Source organism: Populus trichocarpa, chromosome 10, assembly GCF_000002775.5.
Source record: "Populus trichocarpa isolate Nisqually-1 chromosome 10, P.trichocarpa_v4.1, whole genome shotgun sequence".
NCBI classification, from domain to species: Eukaryota; Viridiplantae; Streptophyta; class Magnoliopsida; order Malpighiales; family Salicaceae; genus Populus; species Populus trichocarpa.
In genome coordinates, this window is record NC_037294.2 from 13,014,870 (window position 1) to 13,036,758 (window position 21,889).

The 21,889-nt window shown below is 32.7% G+C and overlaps 2 protein-coding genes across 5 annotated transcripts; both read right to left on the bottom strand.

Moving 5' to 3' along the window:
* Positions 1-1,985: 1,985 nt before the first annotated feature.
* Positions 1,986-6,571, bottom strand: LOC7459768 (cysteine-rich receptor-like protein kinase 43). Its single transcript, XM_052456103.1, has 7 exons — positions 6,311-6,571; positions 6,061-6,200; positions 5,189-5,399; positions 4,057-4,291; positions 3,786-3,939; positions 2,689-3,076; positions 1,986-2,515 (listed from the first exon to the last, which is right to left on the bottom strand). The coding sequence occupies exons 1-7, from the start codon at positions 6,372-6,374 to the stop codon at positions 2,337-2,339; spliced, it is 1,371 nt and encodes a 456-aa protein (XP_052312063.1). The 5' UTR covers positions 6,375-6,571; the 3' UTR covers positions 1,986-2,336.
* A 9,132-nt stretch (positions 6,572-15,703) lies between these two features.
* LOC18102549 (myosin-binding protein 2) lies at positions 15,704-19,818 on the bottom strand. Of its 4 annotated transcripts, none has more exons than XM_024610251.2 (4): positions 18,231-19,818; positions 17,962-18,156; positions 16,464-17,881; positions 15,704-16,350 (listed from the first exon to the last, which is right to left on the bottom strand). In XM_024610251.2, the coding sequence occupies exons 1-3, from the start codon at positions 19,597-19,599 to the stop codon at positions 16,500-16,502; spliced, it is 2,946 nt and encodes a 981-aa protein (XP_024466019.1). In that variant the 5' UTR covers positions 19,600-19,818; the 3' UTR covers positions 15,704-16,350; positions 16,464-16,499. The 4 variants fall into 4 exon arrangements, with proteins under 4 accessions (XP_024466019.1, XP_024466021.1, XP_052312287.1 ...); XM_024610253.2 differs by having other exon boundaries at positions 16,464-17,860; positions 18,231-19,817; XM_052456327.1 differs by having other exon boundaries at positions 16,464-17,860; positions 17,962-18,147; positions 18,231-19,816.
* Between the last annotated feature and the right edge of the window lie 2,071 nt (positions 19,819-21,889).

The window sequence follows — 21,889 nt, forward strand, 5'->3', positions numbered from 1 at the left end:
AGTTAAAAAATAAAAATTAATAGAATTGACCCAACCAAGTCTCATCTAATTTAGTTAGGTTATTTAAATTAATACGATTTGATTGAATTAACCGAGCTAACTTAATCTAACCAAATCAACTTTCAAATTAATTCAAAATAAAACTCAGTCCGTGATGACCTCTTTGATCAACATGTTAAATACCATGATGGACAGGTAACTATATATTTATGTGTGGATTAATATTTAATACCTATATCAAATACAAATTTATAAATAAATTAAGATATATCTAAGAATAGAAATCAAATATAAAATACCACGCGTCATTAAAAATAAAATAAAAATGACAAGACTTTAAACTTCCTCGCATCAACGAGTCATTATAGCCTGGACCGACCGAAAACAAACTCATCTCTTGAATTCTACTTATAGCTTTATTGTTTTATAATCTTTCGGTAGTGTTTGACATTATGTTTTAGAAGTGTTTTTTTTTTAAATAATTTTTTTTTTTTTTTTTATTTGTTTCAAGTTAATATTTTTTTTATATTTTTAGATCATTTTGATACGTTAATGTTAAAAATAATTTTTTTAAAATAAAAAAATATTATTTTAACATGTTTTAAAATAAAAAATATTTTTAAAAATAACTGTTATCACGTTCTTAAATATTATTTTACTGAAGACCGTTTTACAAGATTGCCACTTCCATTATTACCCTCCCATCGCGTTTTTTAAAGTAACTTTTCTCATGATTTTTTTCCATAAAAAAAAAAATCGATGACGATTTGATAATTTAGGAGCGTGCCCATGACTACACCCTTAAATCCTCCTATTTTAAAGTGCGCAAGTTAATATTTTAGCTTTTCGCTTAAGAAAACCATTAATTTATACATGTATGTGTGTGCGTGTGTGTGCGTGTGTGTGTGTGTGTGTGTGTGTGTGTGTGTGTGTGTGTGTATATATTTGCTTGATTAAGAGTACTTATAATTTTAACTCCTCTCCTTTAGTTAAATACTTAAACGTAGAAGATTCATATTGAGTTGCGGTTTTGAATCTCACATCAAAAGGGTCTAATAATGTGACTCGTTCACCTAATTATTTATGACGACTACAATACATATATGCACGGGAATTTTACAGGGACTTGTTTGTCGTTCAAGTCATTGAATGGACTAGTAGCATTATTGATTATCTTTCAAATAACAAGTAATTTTTCTGGATATATAAAAATAATTTTTTATCTGTATTTTTTTAGTATCAATGAAATTTTTATTTATTTTCTCTACAAAAATATCATTTTATTTCTTAAGCACTTATACTTTATGAATTTTTTAATTCAAACTCTTGAATTATAGAAAATAACCTTTTTTATTATGGTGCAAGCCAAGCTCTTGTAAAGTATCGGAAGCCAGTCGTGAGGAATAAAAAAAAGGTATAAAAATAGGTTGGTGGCTCCTCATTGTACTAAACTACTAATCCAGTACAAAAATTGCGCTCGTCAAGAATTTTTTTTGAAAATTAGCATACTGACAGGGATAATTTTTTTTTATAAAAAAACTATAGTTTTTATACTTGACCCGGTTCAAGGTTCGGGTCTCGAGTTTTGACCAGGTCAATTTTTTTTTAATCAAAACGACGTCGTTTTAATAAAAAAAAGCAAAAGTTAACGGATCGCAATCGGGTTTTTAACCGGGTCGCAACCGGGTCACCCGTCGCGTCATGCTGGGTTTTTCCTTCCCCTATTTTTATTCAACCCGGCTTCGTTCCAGTCCTAGGTTGGCCAGGTCCCGGGTCGACCCGCCGAGTCAGACCGAATTTCAAAACTATGATAGTTTCCCCTCGTAAGTTTTTTAAAAACTATATTCTTGCTCGGTGAGGTAAAATAAAATTTAGTAAATTGTTTTTTTATTTAGAATTATTTTGATGTATTAGTGTATATATATATATATATATATTTTTTTTTTTTTGAAAAAAAATAGGTGAGACAGGTAAAGAACCGTAGATGAGAATTGCGTTTTTCTTTAAATAATACAGTGAGTTTTTGTCTTCTTTTTTTAATGATACACTTGAGTATTTTAATTTATTTAAATACCGTCGTTCTCAACCGCAGCTTTTTGCTTCTGTACTATTTTTCAAAAATAAATTTCCCCGGTGGTATTTCCATTGTGTTTGTTTGGAAAAACACCGCAAAGTGTGGTGGTATATTTCTCATGCCCATCTCTGTTTTTCCCCGGGGAGATGTACGGAACTTCCCCTGCTCGTTTGGTCAGCTTCCTGAGCAAGTGTCCTTGTGTACGCCTTCTCTAGAATGAGTATGCTATATCCTGATGAGAGCCCTAAAACTTCCAAGTATGCTACAGTCCTTTCGTTTCAGCAAAAGACCATCTTACTGCCACAACAACAACGCAACATTCCAGACAGACGTTCACAGGAATTTGACTCAAATCCTCATCGTCCTCCCTTGTGATACGTTTTTTGTAAGGAAAAAAAAAGGCCAACTCTTGACCATTCTGTGAATGCCCATCTTCCCTATCTAATAAAGTAACAAGGAGAACTGAGGTTCCACAATTGCTTCTATTTAACCACTAATTTTCCGTTAATATTTACACAGTAAAAGACTCAATTTTATACCTCTATGCTACAAAAAGAATAATAATAAAAAAAAAATCATATTCGAATTTGCTTAGCTTTCAATTGGACGTTTACCATGAGGATCTAATCTGGGGATTGTATGAGCTGAGGTAGATGCAGTGGCAGTATTAGTATTTGAACTCGAATCAAATGTACGGGAATCAGATTCACCAAATGTTCTAGCAGTATCGGATGTTCCAGCAGTCGAAGACATTCCTGCTGGTCTACGAGCTCTCCTATATCTAGAACCAGGAACTCCAGGTCTGGTTGGTTCTTCTAGACTGCAAGTTTTCTTCGACAACAGGACAACAATACGCCGCATATCTGGCCGTAACTGTGGGTCACCTTGTGTGCATAGCAGCCCTAAATGAACACAAGTTTTTACTTGTTCAGCAGCTGCTGAGGATGCTAGTACTGGGTCCATAATCTCCAGACTCCTATTTTTTTTGTGAAGCTTGTATGCCTGCACCAACAGCAAACCAAAACTTATAACCACGCGAAGGCTGGAAAACACAATAATAGAACTATACAATTCCCCAAGTGCTTATCCCAAGTAGTAGTAGACACCAGCCATTTCAGAACAGACATGTAAGGTTCTCCCTAGTCATAAATAAGGTTGCACACGCAAGTTTATTGAAAATGATTTAGGCGCCTCAACTGGAAACAATTTCCCAAAGGCAGCTTTACCATTCCATTGAGCCTTTAGGCAGGTCTTCCCACATCAACGCAGATATACTATCCAATGCCACGTGGATTTTATAGCTCTTTCCAAAATCACACAACGTTTACCTTTTATTTTTCCTGGTCTAGGCTATCTTTGACATTTTCATTTATCAATTTATCTTAGCTTCAGGTTCACCAAAAAAAAAAAAAACGACCAGGAGTGGTGAGCAGAATTTAGGAATAAGTTCATTCAACCAACTTGCTCAGTACTTTTGTACATGTCCAAAACAATGTTTACTGGACATAACCTTAACTCAAATGTAGACAACTCATCAGCCAAATTTTTGTTTCCACTTTTCTCCTAAACCAAATTAAACAAAGGCAAAAGAGATGATTGGAGTCTCAAACCGAAAGCATTATTAAAATTGATAAACACGAGTAAAAATGAAACCTAAAACACCATAAAGCACCATGATATGAATTAGTTAAATGATGAATCATGTCCTTACCCAATCAAGTAGATTCTGTGCATCAGCATGCTGTTGACTAAATGTTGAATTTCGCTGGCCACTGATCAGCTCCAGAACCAAAACCCCAAAGCTAAATACATCTGCCTTCACTGATAAATGTCCATGCATGACATACTCTGGAGCCATATACCCACTGTCACCAATCATAAGCGTATTATAATATCATTCACAAGCTTTATCATAAGCACTTGGACTCTGTCCAGTGATAAAAATATGGCCTATATTATTGTGGTTGGAATTGAAAACATACTTGGTACCAGCAACACGGGTGTTGACATGTGTTTGATCTTCAGGGAAGAGACGGGCCATGCCAAAATCAGCAATCTTAGGAACCCATTTATCATCCAGTAAAATATTGCTTGCCTTGATGTCACGGTGGATGATGCAATTGTGTGAATCCTCATGAAGGTAAAGCAAACCCCGTGCAATGCCAATTAGTATATCATATCTCCGATTCCAATCAAGCAGTTGTCTTTTATCAGATTCTGCATGAAAGTGATCACAATGACTTTTTTGTTTGGAAGGACGGTAATGTTAATGAAAAACCCAGTTGAATGGGGCATACATGTTCAAAATCAACTTTAGAAATAGACAAGTCAAAACCTCAAGAACTGTCTCTCTAACAAGGTGAGCTAGCTGACAAAGACACAAGTTATTTATGAAACTACGATGGCAACAACATTTTTCTGGATTGAGTTCACGATGTTGGAATAGGTGATGAGCAAGGAAATCATCTATGCCTTACAAATATTTAATTCTGAAACAAGAGATCATGACTGGAAGCTAATTAAACAAATCAAAAGAAAGGTTGGAATGAACATCATAAATAAATTAGAAAGAAAATAAGATCAGCTGAAAGTAAAACTTGTTTTTTTTTTTGTTTTTTTTAACTAACTATTGTATTGTTAGTTTCTTGGCACCAAAATTTAGATCATGAATGTGCCACTAATTCTGCATCACAGGTTCTCTGGAAAAAAATACTGGTCGTAAAGGAAATGTTGGATTAATTTAATTCAGCCAGGCAGCTGAACAGATCACATTGCTTTACAAATGAACACATATTACATGATCCCTTTTAATCGAAAAAAAAATCACAGGGCTAAACAAATCACTTGAAAATATAGAGCCACTACAACTTTCAAAGGTCCAAAACTCATTAATAACCCCAATCTGAGAAAGAAAATCCAAGTTCATTATATTAAGTTTTGCAGAAACATAAATCGGCTCTGAACAATTGTAGGAATTTAAATTGAAACTTAAACATGCTAGTGTTAGTCAATTCAACTTCATTCAGCTTATAAAAAACAAGTGCAAAATAATGAGACAAAAACATGAAAAAGGAAAAGGAAACTTAGAGTTATAGACTTTTAACTGGTACTTACTGAACAGAAGCTTGTCAAGGCTCTCATTAGCAACATACTCATAAACCAGTAGCTTTTCCACACCATGTGCACAATATCCTAACAAATTAACAACATTTCGGTGCTGGACACGTGATAATAGCTTGGCCTCATTCGTGAATTCTTTCTTCCCCTGATTTGAGCTATGGGACAACTTCTTCACTGCAATCTCTCTCCCATCATCCAACTTCCCCTATGTAAAACATTCCAGAGTCAGAAGAAGGTTCACTTCTTTGGCTAACAAGAGAACTAGGAGCTTTTGCCTCATCAAGATTGAATTCAAGATCAGAGTGTCTAGAAGATTGGGTGAAATATTTGATTACCCTGAAGTGCAATGGAATAGCTTACTAGCAGGCAGCAGCAACATATACATATGGCTTTTCCCTCAAACAAGTTATAAGATCAAAAATGTGCTCTCATTAACTCTACTACAGAGTGATGATCTCTCATTAATATGAAGCTCCTTAAAATTACTAGAACTTAAAAATTTACTACCCAAACATTTGTTTACACTTGCTTCATACAGTTGGATTATTAGGTTGCTTACATCTTCAAGGCTAGAACTTAATGCACATGTTATTTTGTTATATGTCCCTCAGATACCAATGGTATGCATGAATGAGATGAGGACCCAAAAAAGCAATTGCAAACAAAATTTCTAAACACACAAATAATGATAAAATGATACAAATAACCATCAATTCTTCATCTCAAAAAGGGGGGAAAACCCATCAATCCTTGAAAAAAAAAATCAACAAGATGATAAAACTTCTTCCAGTTCTTTTAAGAAATTTTCAAAGTGACCAGCAGAATTCGGGGTTCACTGCTACACCCAATTACAGAGAAATAATTACCTTGTATACAGGTCCAAATCCACCTTCACCAAGCTTGTGAGTTAGGTGGAAATCTTTGGTAGCAGAGACCAGAGTTTCAAATGAAAACTGCTTCTGTTCCCGTGCAGCAATAGTCTCCATGTCCTCCTCTCCGAGTCTCTCTGGGCAGTCAAGTGACATATCAAAAAATCAAGCACAAAGATCATAAACGGGTTATACACATAGCATCTCAGAACTTACTCCAAAAGAATGCACTGGATTTCTTAATTACCTTTGCTTGAATTGAACTTGAAAGGCTTCAGCAGACTCTTCAAGCAATTCTTGAGCTTTGTCATAGTTTTCAAGAATTGCTAAAAAAAAAAAAAACAAGACCATGGGAAAGTACTACCACAGAAGATAAGCTCCGAAAATTTCAAGTGAAAAAAAAAAGTGATTTTGATTGGTTTCTGGGTATTCAAGTTCTTGAAATTCTTGAAATTCTTGATTGCAATGGGAGAGGTGACTTGACTGTTCGTGGGATTTTTAATAATAAAATTGTTTTACGATTTTTAGGTTTTAAGATGTTTTGTATTGCGGTAATTTAAATTTTTTTTAAATATATATATTAAAATAATTTTTATTTTATTTTTAAAAAATTATTTTTAACAATCACATTTAAACAAAAAAAAATTATAGTAAACGTGTTGACCCTTTATTGACTGGCCTTGATTTTTGTAAAAAGTACATTTATTTTGCTTTGTTATTATTATTATATCCATGCGTGCGTGCGTGCGTACATACATCTTTTATTTATATATATATATATATATATATATATATATATATATATATATATATATATGAAGTCCCTGCGGTCCATATTCTGGTTTTGACATATGTATATCAGCAAGAGAAAAGTCAAAACCAAAATAGGGAGCAGGGGAGTTACCGAGAAGAGGGGGTTCATGTTTTAACCGAAACCAAAAGATTGTGTGTTTGGTGTGCGAGATAAAGATAGAATTACGTGTGCATTTTGGTTACCTACGAGATAAAGACTTTTCCGCCCGAAGCAAATTTGCTTCGGCAAGCAAGTAGAGACAGGTTTTGGTTTTTGTCTGGGCAGCTGGATTTAAAAAAATAATAATAATTTACATTAATTTTTTTTATATTTTATGCTGATATAAAAAATATATTTTTAAATAAAAAATAATTTTTACCAAAATATCTAAAAAGTGCCGTTTAATACGTCTTCTTTTAGAAAGAGAGAAAATTTTCAAATTTCCAATGATGCATGCCTTTATGCAAGATTTGTCATGTGTTTCCTTTTGAGTTTCAATATGTTTTTAAAATGCTTTTAAAGTGATTTTTTCATGATAAAAAGAACTTGATGCTTTATCATGTTGATATAAAAAACATATAAAAAATATTTTTTAAATATATTTTTAATTAAAAAATATTTTTATAGAATTACCTTGCATTACAAAACACATATTAATATTATGTTTGGGGATTGCAGATGCATTCCCAAATAAGTACTAAATCACTCATGCAAACTTTTTTTTGTTGGTATTAATATTTTTTTTTAACCAGTGACATTTATTATTCTCAAAACTCATTTTTATTTAATTTTACAGCTATTAAAATAAATACTTAAAAGAATTTTATCGATTTAAATTATAGAATAAAAAACATATTTATTTTGTTAGAATTTATCTTTTTATTTATGCATTTTTTTTATTTGACAGTCATTTATTTTACAAACAAAATGCTTTTTTCATTACAATCTTAAAGCAGATAAAATAGAAAATTTATAAGAATATAAAAGATTTAAATTTAGGAAATAAAAATTTATTTTTTTACACAAAACCCCCTTTTCATTGTTTTTTTTTTTTTTACAAGATAGTGCCTTTTTTTTCCCTTCATGATCTTGGTTCTTCATGTAAAATCTATCATGGATTGTAGAGTAGTTTTCAACCAGTAAACATAAAATAATACCTCAATTATTTTTATATTATTGCGTGAGGTTAATAAATAAATCAAAATTCATATATAATTATTTATAAAGTAATTATTAATGTAACTAGAAAAAAACTTTGATCTTACTTGGAAGCTATGTCATAGCTGTATCATTCGTTAAATATTATTTTAATAATTTTATTTGAGAAGGATTTTATTATAAAATTAAATAAACAAAAGGAACAAGGCCATTAAAAAAATCAACTGTGCACGTCAAGTTTGTTTTTTAAAATGAACAATTTGGCACGTTAGTCTAGTATTTTTTAAATAAAATGGACGACAAGTCCACTAGTATGTTTTTTAATCATATTCGATGATTACAAAAGCAAGTTCTGAATTTTTGGATACAAAACAATTTTCAAAATGTTTGACCTAAGTAATTCCATTTACAACAACAAAACACCGTGACATCACTCTAGAAATTAAAAATCAAATAAAAAAAATATATATACAAGTTTAGTCTACTTTTCATGACATAGTTTAAGAGCAAAGTTGCTTTCATTAAACTTCTTTTTTCAAAGATAATTTACTGCCATAAGAATTAACCTTTTTTATGGTTGGTCAAGACCTTTCTCTATCCTTTTATTTTTTAAAAATTTTCTCTCTTATCTTTTATAATCCAAGGATTGGAACGTGATGAATTGAAGTTTAAGGATTAAAACATCAAAATATAAAACTACAGGGGCCAAATATGTAAAATTTGAAAACTTAAAGGACTAAAGTATACTTTTCCACACACTAGGAACATTAAAAAATGAACAATTCCCCTGTAATGCTGTCCATGGTAGCTTTGACCATAGGAATTACAGAATATATTAAAAATGCTTAGGTAAAACACTATATCAATCCACGACAACCCTTTTTTTTTCCATCTCGTCAACTTTATTTTTTAATTGTACCCTTCTAGAACTATATTATTAACCAACTTGTTATAATTTGTTACATAAGAATAAATTCAATAAAAAAAAAGACCAAAGTGTAAAACAATGATAAATCCCTCAGCCATTCTTTAATTTGCTAGAAAAAGGTTGTGTTTTGTCCACCTATTTTCATTTTTGTTCCCTCACGGTCTCTATAGTTCTGTAAATTTAATTTTGATTCAAAAAATCATTTTCTTAGCATTTCATACTCTAAGTTCAAGAAAGGAAAGAGAAAATAACAGAAACTATGAAAAATAGAGGAGGTTATTGGTTTGGTCACATTATAGCAACAGGAAAGATTGATGCCAGTGTTAACATGGTTTCATTCAACAAGGGGTTTCATTTAGGTGTTTTTGAATTTTTATCTTGTTTTAAAAAAATACATCAAGATTGAGATAGAAAACTTCTCCCCTAGTTTAATTTTGTATTTTGGACAATTTTTTGGGGTTTTATGGATTGACAATTTATGTCCTTTTATGTTATAATGGTGTTTATTATGTGTTTTTAAGAAAGTATCAATTGAAAAATAAATTTTTAAGAAAAAAAATAATTCCCTCCCAAATTTGATGGGCACCAATGTAATGGTTAGATTCTGAGCATGGACGACATGTCATCTAATTTTTTTTTAAAAAAAAGACAGACAAAGGTGTAGGTGTGTGGGTTTAGGCTTTGTTTCAGAGGCCCATACATGTTGGGCCACTTGGGCTTGTGCTCACATGCTGTTAATTTATTTTTGTTTTTTTTTTTTTGTAATTTCACCTCTAATGTTGGGTTTTATATTGGATTTTTTTATATAATTTTTTTTTAATATTTGATTAATTTTGAACTGGTCTTCATAATTTATTTTTGTTTGCTTTTTATAAAGTTATCACAGCCTCAAACTAATATCTCAATATTTTGTTGATGTTCAATGATGTGAACATTTATTTTTATTACCGTATAATTAAACGAAAAACTATTTTATAGAAAATAAAGTCTTTAAACCTAGTGGAGTTTATAACTTGAATCGTTTTCTTTGCATGTTGACTTAAATTGACTGAGAATTGAGTTTTGTAATTTATTTTGACTTATTTTTTATGGTATTATTGTAATCTCAAATAAACATTTAAATATTGTGCTAGTACTCGATTATACAATTATTTATTTTTGTTATTGTGTAATTAAATAAAAATAGTTAAAAAACAATTAGTAAACCTAATGAAATTCAATTTGAATAATGAGTTTGATGGGTTAAACTGTCAGCACATGACAATTATTTAGCAAGGCACGTGGAAATAATGAACCTGGATCAATAAGTTTATTTTATAATTTATAATATTCCTTGACTTTGTTAGATTTATCCAATCCCTCCGTCCCAAAGATTGTTAACATATGCTAGGACTTAAAATATAAAAGTGAGAGATTTTATAGTAATCACGCTATAATTACAGGATATTTATAACATGGAAGACACAAAATTTAAAAATAATCTTATAATAAAAGAGAATTATTATCATTTTTTTAAAACAAATATGAATATTTTTTTCAAGTCTAATTATCCCTCACGCTGCAAAGATACAATAACAAATAACAATCTTAATAACAACAAGCGTTGAGTGCCAAATTCACTAAACACAGTTAACAAAATCGTCAACTATTTGCATGTTTCTCATGTAATTTCTACTTGAAAATGAAATTGGCGAGGAATCTTCTCTTTTAATATGGCGCGAGAAAAAAATACGTGAACGAATATTAATTAGGGTTTTCGTTTAAAAATTTCAAGATTTGAGATTTTATAGTTCAGCACATGACTTATTTTATTAAAAACATGAAGGGAAACTCTCTTGATTTTTTTTTTTTAGTGATCACGTTCTCTTAATTCTTTTTTTTTGGCAGGGATCACGAACATGATGATATTCCACGGTTTTGTTAACTATATATAAAAAAATAAATGAATTAAAAAAAATCTTTAATGATATGATTAGGGGTTTAAAAAAAACTGACTAACCAATTAAAAAAAAAAACCCAACAAAAAATTAAATCAAGAAAAAAAACTAAAAAAACTGATTTAAAAATCACTTGGTCTGGTTTAGTTTCAAAAAACTCAAAACCAATTGAATTAGACTAACCTAGATCGATTCTTCCATAATTGAAAAAAAAAAAAAGAGGTATGGATAGTTTGAGTGCACAATAAAGACTTTCCTAGTAATTGAGGGGTAAATTTAAGAGTTGCCCTTTATTTTTTATTTTTTTAAAAAAGAAAAGAAAACAAAAGGGAAAAATATATTTAAAAAAAGGGAATTTCATCAATAATGAATGTAAAGAAAAGAAGAATTTTTTTCGAGCAACAACAATAAATCAACCACCAAATATGTACATGTGAACCCGGATTCCAACGAATCTGTCTCCCTTCCCTGTTATCTTTCCTTCTCTCCCTCCGGTTGTCCTTGACCTTCCTTCCATTCTCATCCTCCCCACAAACAAACTTAAGACTCCAGATCTCATGCTCACCACCACCACCACTTCGGAATCAAACCCCGACCCAACGTTGGAGTAGTATTTCTCCATCGTAGTGATTTAATCTCCCATATCCATAAGTGTTTTCGTGGCTCGAATTGGGTCTGACAATCTGAGTTTTCCATATAAGCAATTGTTTTCTGGGTAGATTATCATCTGGGTTTTTTTGAGTCCAGGATACGAGTGGTTTGGTGGATATGGGGGTTGTGTTGACTGGCGGCTTGGGATTTATTTGTGGCTTGTGATGGTTGAGTGGTTTTGTTTTTAATTGTGGCGACTGTAGTAGTCGCGTTGCCTGTGGTGGTAGCCGGGATGTCTGGTGGTTGTTTAGCTGTACGGATGTGTTGGATATCAGGTGTAAATCGCGGTCTTTAAATTTTGAATTATATTTTTATTAAAAAAATTTTATTTTTTTTATATTTAGATTGTTTTGATATGAAAAATAATTTAAAAATAATAAAAATAACTTTTAAAATATTTTAAAATAAAAAATATTTTCAATTACCATCACCATTGCAACCTTAAACAGATGAGAAGGAGGGTATTTGAGAGATCGGTCACACTCTGCTTTTCAAAGATTTTAATAGTTTTTTTACCTTTTAATTTTTTTTAATGTTTGACTTATTTTTACGTTCATACATGTATAGAGTTCTTCTCTTTCTAAATTATCTCTTCAGAACTAAAATTAGTACAAAAAACGTGTCATGATTTTTATGTGCCACCTGTCATCACTTACCTTCCGTCAACTCTGCTATCCTGGATGGAGAGAACTATTTATATAAAGTCTGTTTGGTATTGCGGTGGTTATTATGATTGTGGTTTGAAAAAAATTGTTTTATAAAAAGTACTTTTAGTTGAGATTGATTTAAAAAAATAGATGTTTGGTTAAAACTGTGGTTGAAATTGAGTTTGAACAAAAAGTAGTTTAATGTGTTTGGTTAATAATGGTTTTGAAATTGAGGTTATAAAATAATTTTAAAAAATATATATTAATATTGATGGTTTTTAATTTAAATATTGTAGATTTAACTATTGTTATTACATCATGAAATAAATAATACTTTATATAAAATATTTTTTATTGTTCCATTAAACTATCTACAATTCCATCACGTATAAAATACATCTAACAATGGGTCATTGAATAATGTTAAATACTAGTTTTTTAAATAAAACACAATTAAAAAATAAAAAATAATTTTTATTTTATTGGGTCGGACCTGGTTCAATGCATTTAAAGTTTTGAACCGAAACCGGTCCAGCCGGAACCGGAACAGTGTATGCTACACTGCGTGAACAGTGTATGCCACACTATTCATGCTAATTAATAGGCGTGAATAGTGTATGCTACACTGTTCATGCTAATTAATTAGCATGAACAGTGCGCAAGAAGCAACATTTTGCTGCTTCTTCTTTTTCTGTGTCCCGAACGTAAATTTACGTGGGATCCATACACAGTAAACTGTGTTTTTTTATTAACCAAACAGGTTGCATCTGCGTTTTAAATAAAACGCAGACGCAGCCTCGTTAACAAACGAACTCATAGTCATCAAAACTGCTTAATATAAAAAGGGATACAAGGTAGTAGATTATCTAGTCAACCGAGTTAATTATTTTTATTAAAGCGATATTATTTTTATCTTTTATAGAGTTAATTATTGATAGGTTTTTTTATTTTTTTTCATGTAGATCCGTGCTTGATAGAAGGAGTGAGGAAGATTAGAGAAAATAAGGCAGAAGAAAGAGAATAAATGGTAGGTTAATGGTTAGCTTTGATGTTTTTGATATGTATGGGGTATTATGATTATTTTATCAATTTGTAAAATTTGCTTTGATACAGGATGAAAGTGTAATATTAAAAAAAATAATTGTAAAGTGAAAAAAATTAAAGGATTATACGAGTAACTTTTTTGTTATAGATTTATTATGACAACTAAATGGAAAAAAAAGTTGAAGCGTGGTGGTTAGGTCACAAAACCTTTTTTTTGTTTTTAAAAAAGTTGATTTTTTAATTTAAATTAATATTGTTTTATATTTTTTAATTATTAATAAGTGAGAATGAAAATAGTGACTCAACTCGTAAAACAATACTGTTTATATTTACATTTTAAAAGTGTTTTAAAAAAATTAAAAATTTTTATTAATTTTTTTTTGATGTTTTTATATCATTTTGATGCATTGATATTAAAAATATTTTTTTTAAAATAAAAATATTTTAATACATTTCTAAATAAAAAACATTTTCCGTAACTCAAACCAGCTACCCCGAACCCTGTACGAAAGCTCTACCCTGCGTGTGATGACGCTTCATTTTCATTCACCTGACCAATACTTTGTTCTTCAGCAGATAAATGCCTTTTTTTTCTTGTTTTTATTAAACAAGAGTTGAATTCGAGATCCACTTCAAAAGAATGCTTGCTGATCAAGCTTAGAAAAGATTATACATGAATTCGAACCAACAAAATCAACACTTCTCCTCTCTGGTCAAGAAGATGAGCTAAGAGGCAGAGTCAGCCAGCCATTTGTTTTATTACATGATTCTCAACCTTTGTTTGCTAAAATAGAATCAACCTCCTTGCCATCATCAATTTTTGTTATTCAAACCGTATATTAAAAACTTTAGTTTTAAACCATCACACCCACATAGAACTAACACGTGTCACCGACGCCAGCTTATTCAGGGAGAGATCAAGGTTGATTGGGGATGCATGATCTCTTAGCTCACACGAGGACCTCCCTTAAAAAAGAGACCCTGATAATCTACTCATTAACCCTAGCTAGGACCATAGTCTGATCTTCTCAAGTTAAGTAAAGGTTGGTACGTGAACATGGGGGCATCTCTGCATCACAATTGATGGTATTAATCAGAAACATTATGAAAGCCACCAAACCTTGACTTCTTTGTTATTAATGTTGTGAAGCACCGCCGAAAGTTGTTGAAACATGGTGAGAAAAATGATTAGAGCAGCTGCAATTCTGCATCTTTTACTTTGAAACAAAAAAGAAGAAGAAAGAAAGTGAAGGAAAATTGGTTTTTGTAAGAGAAGGCTGCCTTCATGTAAACTAAACAAATGATAGCGCACGTGGAAAGAATATTAGGGGAATGGCTGCAGACTTGCACTACTGTTAAGTGATATAGATGTTCAATTAACGAATTAAAACATTGTTTTACACCGAATTATGAGTGTTTGTGAATGTGGTTATTTTTTAAAATGTTTTTTTATTTTAAAATATATTAAAATAATATATTTTTTTATGTTTTACAAATTATTTTTGACATTAATATATCAAAACAACACAAAAACATAAAAAAATAAATTTTAAATAAATTTTTATAGAACGCTGGCTGGATGGAATTATATTATCTCGGAATAGCTAACAGAGAAAAATTGATTTCTTTAGATAAAAAGAAAAGAAAAGAAAAGAAGGCTGTGCAAACAGCAGCAATTCCCTTTTAATTTTTGTCATAAAATCGAGGTCTGAATCCAAAACCTCCTAGCCATAGGAGGATAGAAGAAGTGCTGGTTGAGCAATGAATTCATTGGAGACAGGTGTTACAAGCATGTAATTGATTTGGTGGGATAGATTTAGAATGTGATTCGAATAGGGGATAGGATTTTTAATAGGTTAGGGCAGCTCAGGACAGATTATAAAGGACCTACTTGATTAACATGCTGGAGGACTGCCATGGTTGCTGAGCATTTAAATATAATGTCCCTGGCGGGTGATCCAAGTAATCATTTCAGCTTACCTCTAAATCCGACAACAATGATGATTTCCATGCATATGCATCTAGGGCTTTCCTCTGACACTGAATGTTCTTGCTATCCAAATTATTTTTTTTCCCTGGTTGTTTTGCAGGCCTGTGGAGCATTTTTTTCTGAGTCCTAGCTGTGATTCCTGAAACAACGTAGGGAAAACCATCTTTTTTTTTGGTTGAGAAAAAAAGCCTTGTTCTTCCATGCACTCATGGATCCTTGAACTCCTATACCAATTCAGAGAACTCAATTTCAATACCACAGGTAAGCTAATCCTGCAAGATTTTAACAAAAGCAACAAGTCTCCTGTTTACTCAAGTTTTGTTGGCCTGTACCTTACCAAGAGGTGTTTGATGCTTTAAGCATCATCAAATGTGAAAGCAATCTTTGCTTCTTATTCTAATCATCTACTAGTTTACTTCCATATAATTTTTTAACACACGTCTCTGTCAGTCCTCATAACAAAGAATATACAGCACAAGGAAACTCCAAAACAGAGGAAACACCCACTCACTTTATGTACTTTACAAATGGATACATTTAGTATACAAGTAACTCAACTTAGCCCTTACAAATAATAAACAAAACCCACATGATGAAATGATGCAAGGCTGAGAAAGAAGAGAGGCTGGCGTTGCTTACCCTTTTCCTTTCCTTCCCAAAGATATTAAAAAAACTGACAGAGTGTTCTAGTCCTAACTGTCTAATAAACTAATACCTATGCACCTGGCACTGGAATCTCTGTTGATCACTCCAGCTTTGCAAGCCAGGCCCTTTCTCAAACATACAAATGACAGCTTGGCTTCACTTCACTAGCCTACACACACATGCACTCACCATCCTCCTTCCCCTCAAAAGGGGATGATAAGCTGAACCCGCCAAAAAATTGGGCTTACTTGGACATCAAAAACTGTTAAAAGGAAAAAGAAAAAGAAAAAAAAAAGAGGGCAGACTTTCAATTTCATAGTCCACCAAGATCACCAAAAAGACCATCGCAGGAGCCTCCCCCTCCATCGAGGGGCTTCCCACATGAAATATTTTTCTGAAAATGTGGCATTGCACTTGGTCGTATCCCTTGAACAAGAATGTCAGGGCTCTTCCATATTGAATTTGCAGCTATTGATCAACCTCAAAAATTCAATCTGCATTACCAAAACAGATGATAAATCAATCAATTTCTATCCATCTTGACTACACATTATAGTTTTTGAAGAGAACGTGACACTAGAATTTGACTAAGGCATAGCAGATTTACCTATTCTCTTCTTTGATGAGGCTGAGAACAGTTGCACTACAGAGCACCGTCTTCTAAGTTCCTCACACGTTGTTCCACATTTCTTAGATCACGAAGATGTTGTAAAATCTCTTGCAGCAGCTCTATCCCCTTATCTCCTTTCCTCAAGGAGGTCATGCAATGCTTAAGAAACTCTCTATCTGCCTCAAGTGCTTGTAGCCTTTCATAGACATGATCCACCTCCTCCTCAACAGCGAGCTTCTTGCTATTCATGTCAAATTTGTTAACCGACTTTTGCAATGCAACAGAATCAAACCCCTCCGAGTGCCCATTTAGTATATCTTCACTTTCTGTGTCAATGGCATCAAAAAGTGGGAGAAGTCTCTTTGCCTTTGCACCGATGTTTCTTCTTTCTTGATGATGCTTTCCATTCATTTCCTTGTGTTGACCATTTGCAACTCCATTTGATTCACTGCTATAATCACAAATCTCGCTGTAGCCATTGCCATTCTCTTGATATAGATGCTCAATTGGTTTCATGTCCTCGAAATGTTGCTCCTCCTCATCACTCAGCATAAAAAGCTTCTCCTCCAAAACCTTAAGTTGTTCTACAATTGATACCCTCTCCTCCTCGAAATTAGCCAACGATTCATCCAGATATAGAACTGCGTCAACTGGAGTATTCGGGTGACTACTTTCTTGATGGTTATCAAAGCTTTCAATTACTTCTTTCCCTTCATGATTCAAGTCGACAGATAGTCCATCAGTATCCTCGGCATTGCTACAGGAAGGCGAAGTGGTTACACTTGTTGTGCTACCATCTTTCCTTCTTTTCAACATTATCAATTTATCTTTCATCTCATTATCCTGTACCTTCTTTCGATATACTTCTAGCTCCTTTTCTAGCTCTGCTTTCTCTTTTTCTCTCTTTACCACAAGTTCGCTCAGAAGCTGCATAGCTTCCTGGTCATACTCTGATTGCTCTTCCATCATTCTCTGATACTGAAATGCTTCCATCTGCATTGCAGCCTTCTCTTCTTGAAGTCTATTTATCATTGCCATTGTCTGGCTGGCTGCCACTGCAGAGGCGCTTCTTTCTTCTTCTAGTTCTGCATATAAAGCACTTAACGTCTTCCTTTCAGCTCTCAGAGCTGATTTCAACTTCTCCATAGTCAAAACTCCATCACCTGCTTCTATGTCACTAATGATACTCCCGTCCAAAGACTCCTCCGTACCAGATTCTCTTCTTTCAAGCAGTAGCAGTTTCTTTTGTAGGTGATGAAGACTATCCATAGAAGTTGGCGTATCGGGAATTTTATCTTCCTCAAGCTCATTGCTCTCTGTATGCAATGATGGCTCGCCAGTCTCCACAGTTATGGTCCTAAATTCTATTGCATCTTCCTCAGCTTGCTTAGAGCCTAATGCAATGAACAATTCATCTAAACTAAATCAAATAAAATCATATGCACATACTGTAACAATTAAGTTCTGAAATGATAGTATAAGGAAGTAAGCTTACCATGATCTTCATATGCATGATAATCGGCATCACTAGTTGAAGGGTCTTCCTGCATGCAAGAATATGAAGGAGAAACTTCTTCGACATAATGAACGTCATCAATTTGTTCCTGATCAGGAATTTCAGTTCCTATCGAGACATCTGCTTCTATTTCATCACTTTGCATTTGAAGTACTTCTTCAGACACTGCACATACTACGAACTTATCAAATGGGAATTCAATATGGAACACTAAGTAAAATTTAGATTAAACAAAATTGAATGCGTACCTTGGTTGTAATCTGAATCCACGTCCTCTCCCGCTATCAGTGCGCTTTCTTGAGCATGATTGCCATCATTAGAAGGGGTATGAGTTGGTTGAGCAGTGGCAACGTGCTCACATTCCTCCTCCACCAAATCCAAATCTGAATGCCTACTTGAGGAGCTCTCTTTCTCGAGTATTTCCCTCGACTCAACCACTGCAACCGAAGGTTCCTCCTCATTATCATCGACCGAGAGCAATGGCACTTCCTCTTCTAAATTGCTCCTGTCCTCCACAACCAATTCATATTGTGTTCCAACTTGCTTATCAAACTCCAAAACGAAATCTTCATTGCCACTGTTTTCCTCCACTCCCTTCTCGTGTCTCTTTGGAATTTGTTTCTCTGTGGAATTGAAACCGATCAGTTCAACTGGAATCAAGTGACAATCATCTTGATCAATGTAAAACTCTAGATGCTGAGGTTGAATCTCGGTAGCCGTGTCTTTACTGCTACCAGCTTGAACCATCGCAGGCTGGTCACCAGGTGGGTTATCCATTTGCACATTCAAATCATCCTTCTTGACCGGTTCTTCTTCTTTTTTCATAACCATTTCTTCTTTTTCACCGTCATCAGCAACCACTTCCTTGCAATAAAAATTGGAAACAGAGCATGAAAAATTCTGCTTCACTTCCTCTTCCCCGTTTCCAATCTCAATTCCCCGGTTCTCACCAATCCCCTGTTCTCCTTCACAAAAATCACTCACAAAATCCGATCGTTCTCTATCAGAATGATCATCTACATCAACTGTGTTATCAACCTGATGTTCCAAAACCAAATTTCCTTTCTGGGTAAAATCCGAATCACCCCAATAAGAAGGCTTAATTAGATAGTAATCATCACAATATAGTTTTGTGTCCAAGCAAACACCACAGCAAGAACACTTCAAATCCTCCTCACCATTTTCACTTACCTTATCACCCCCTAAATCTTGAAGGACACCAAGTTGAGTCATCCAAGGAAAGAAGGCAAACTTGCTCAACGATTCACCATGCGATGATGATGATGAGCAACCCTCACACATATCTTGCGATTCAGCAAGTTTTCTATGACTTGAACAATAGCCCAGTTTGGAAATCTCTTTAGCATGATCATCACACACAAGAGATCTATAAGAATTCTGGAAATTTGCAGGCTCAAAGAAGTGATCAAGCCTAGAACACCAGAGACAGGGTCTTTTAAGGCCAAAGTAATCAGCAAATTTGATAATTAAATAAGAAAAAAGAGAGTTTAGGAGGAGGAGAATGATCAGAATCCATTCAAGGATTGCATAGACTAGAATAAGAGTGATCTTATTGGTGTTTCTTTGAAGCATGGTTGCAAACTTGTTACCAACCATGGTTCTTGCTATGTACAAAGACACAGATGGAGTATGGTAAGATATCAAAAGATGAAGCTAAATGGCTTCAATATACAGAGAGATATTGAGGATTATCGAAGCAGAATGTTATCAGACAAGAAGACTGAAACTGTTTTCAATGAGAGAGAGAGAGAGAAAGAGAGGGAGAAGAAGTGATGAAGTAGATGGAGAGGTGATTTTATTTTACAATGTTGAAAAGGCGGTTTGAATAGGAAGGAGCCAAACCAAGACTCAAATGCCTTAATACAAAATTTATTTTATCATGTTTGAATATAAAATTTGAAGGTTTTTTTTTTAAATAATAACATGAATATATGTTGAATTTAAATGCTATAATATTTTTTTATTTTTAAATTCAATATTTTTTCTGTTAAAAAAATTGTTATTGTTATTATTATTTTTTAATTTTTGAACATCGGAACTTCAACATCCAAAGAAGGAGAGAGCCATGTGTGTGTGTGTGTATATATATATATATATATATATTTTTTAAAAAAATAATAATAATAATAAAAAAAGAGAGGCCATTTCTATTCCCCACCTTATTCTTCGGCTTTCTCTGGGTACAAAAATGGGGTGGCCCACCCACCATACAAATGAGTTGGTGGACCACTCTCGAAATAAAGTAAGGGGCCCAATCAGGACGCCAAGATGCTCCAGTCCATTATGCAGCTCTGTTTTCTCTTATCTCATGAGGTTTCTTTGTTTTTATATGAATTTTTGTTTTCTTCTGCTATTTATTTCTCTGTCTTTTAACAAACAACGCCACCTTTAATTTTAATATGATAATAGTGTGATAGTAATTGTTTTTTTAAAATATTTTTTATGTTAATGCATCAAAAAAATTTGAAGCAAATAAAAAAAATTTAATTTTTAAAAACATTTTTAAAATAAAAAAACAAACATGCTACTAAATTTTTAATTTGCTTGGGTTTGAACAACAAATTTTTCTGGTTTAGATGATCTTATCGGTGCTCATTTCAACTTGTGTTTTTATCTTTTTAGGGATATAGTAGTGTCTTAATCATTAAATTAACATTTTATTGGTGCTCATTTTAACGTTGAGCATGGATAAATGTTTCCCATTTTCTTTAGGTTACGTTTATTATGTTTATTAATAAATTGTAGCATAAACTAAAATTTGAAATGACACTTCAATCACCAAAATCAACGACGATGGAATTGTCCAAGGCAGTTACCCTCACATAATATGCATTAAGGTGATGGAGATTAGGCAGTCTTTTATTACAGATGCATTTGAATTATAAGTTATGTGGCTCTAAAGCCCAGAAACTGAAGTTTCGAATTAATTGCCGATTCCAACGAGAATTTTTAGCAAGAATTATATGAACGGGAGAGTCTTTGATATATTTACAGTTTTGTTTCAAACTTTTTAGAAACAGAAATAAAAAAAAAAATTGTTTGTTTTATATATTTTTCTTTTAAAATAAATAAAACCAACGATTACTGTCACGATTTTTTAAACCATTTTATTTAGCGTTCGAGATTTTTAAGAATCAGTCGTCAGTTTTTCCCTCCCTTTCAAGGAAAAAAAATAACTAAAGACCAATAACATATTCATTTCATCAAAATATCAAAGCTATGCATGGTAGATAGTGACAGCATTGTCCTCTGCTATGAGAATTCAAATTAAAAAAAAAAAAAACACACTAAAATGGATTAGGGTTTCATTGTATTTTCGCCTTGGATTGTAAAGATATAATTATCAATTTATCATTTTTAAAAAAATCAATAGTAATATGATTTTTTTGCAAGGTTTATTGGTTAGGACAACTTGGTATTTTTATATTTCTAATGCAAAGTTAAATGACTACAATAATTTTAAAAGCAAAAGTTATTTTACCATGGTCTAATGGTTTTTTTATTTTAATTTTCATCCTCGTTTTTTAGTTATAATCAAGTTAATTGATGTCAATTTAATATTTTAATAGATATAAAATATAATTTAGAAACCAGAGATGGTTAACACATGCAACATATGCGCCCGTGGATGGGAGGCGCCACGGTCTTCCAGCGACATGTGTGGTGTTTTCCGGCATTTAAACGATAGCTTTCGCAATGGCCTAGGAAAGGCCAAGGTGTCTTCTTTAGTGTGGAGAGACGTGTGGCGTCGTTTATCGATAGTGTGTCACTGACAAACTCTTATCTCTTCTTTTTTTCTTTTCTCTCCCATCCTCTCGAAATTTGTGTTAGTCATTCAAAATTTCAGAGTTGTCCTCTTATTTATTGATGTTTCAACTTTAATTCT

Bases quoted from the DNA above. Each gene is read 5' to 3' on its own strand.
- LOC7459768 (XM_052456103.1), bottom strand. From the start codon at position 6,374: ATGACAAAGCTCAAGAATTGCTTGAAGAGTCTGCTGAAGCCTTTCAAG. The intron at 4,292-5,188 runs GTAAGTACCAGT...ACTTTCATGCAG, and splicing joins CCTTGACAAGCTTCTGTTCA to AATCTGATAAAAGACAACTG. The intron at 3,077-3,785 runs GTAAGGACATGA...CTGTTGGTGCAG, and splicing joins CACAGAATCTACTTGATTGG to GCATACAAGCTTCACAAAAA.
- LOC18102549 (XM_024610251.2), bottom strand. From the start codon at position 19,599: ATGGTTGGTAACAAGTTTGCAACCATGCTTCAAAGAAACACCAATAAG. The intron at 18,157-18,230 runs GTACGCATTCAA...ATAAGTTCGTAG, and splicing joins GGATTCAGATTACAACCAAG to TATGTGCAGTGTCTGAAGAA. The intron at 17,882-17,961 runs GTAAGCTTACTT...GATTTAGTTTAG, and splicing joins TCATGCATATGAAGATCATG to ATGAATTGTTCATTGCATTA.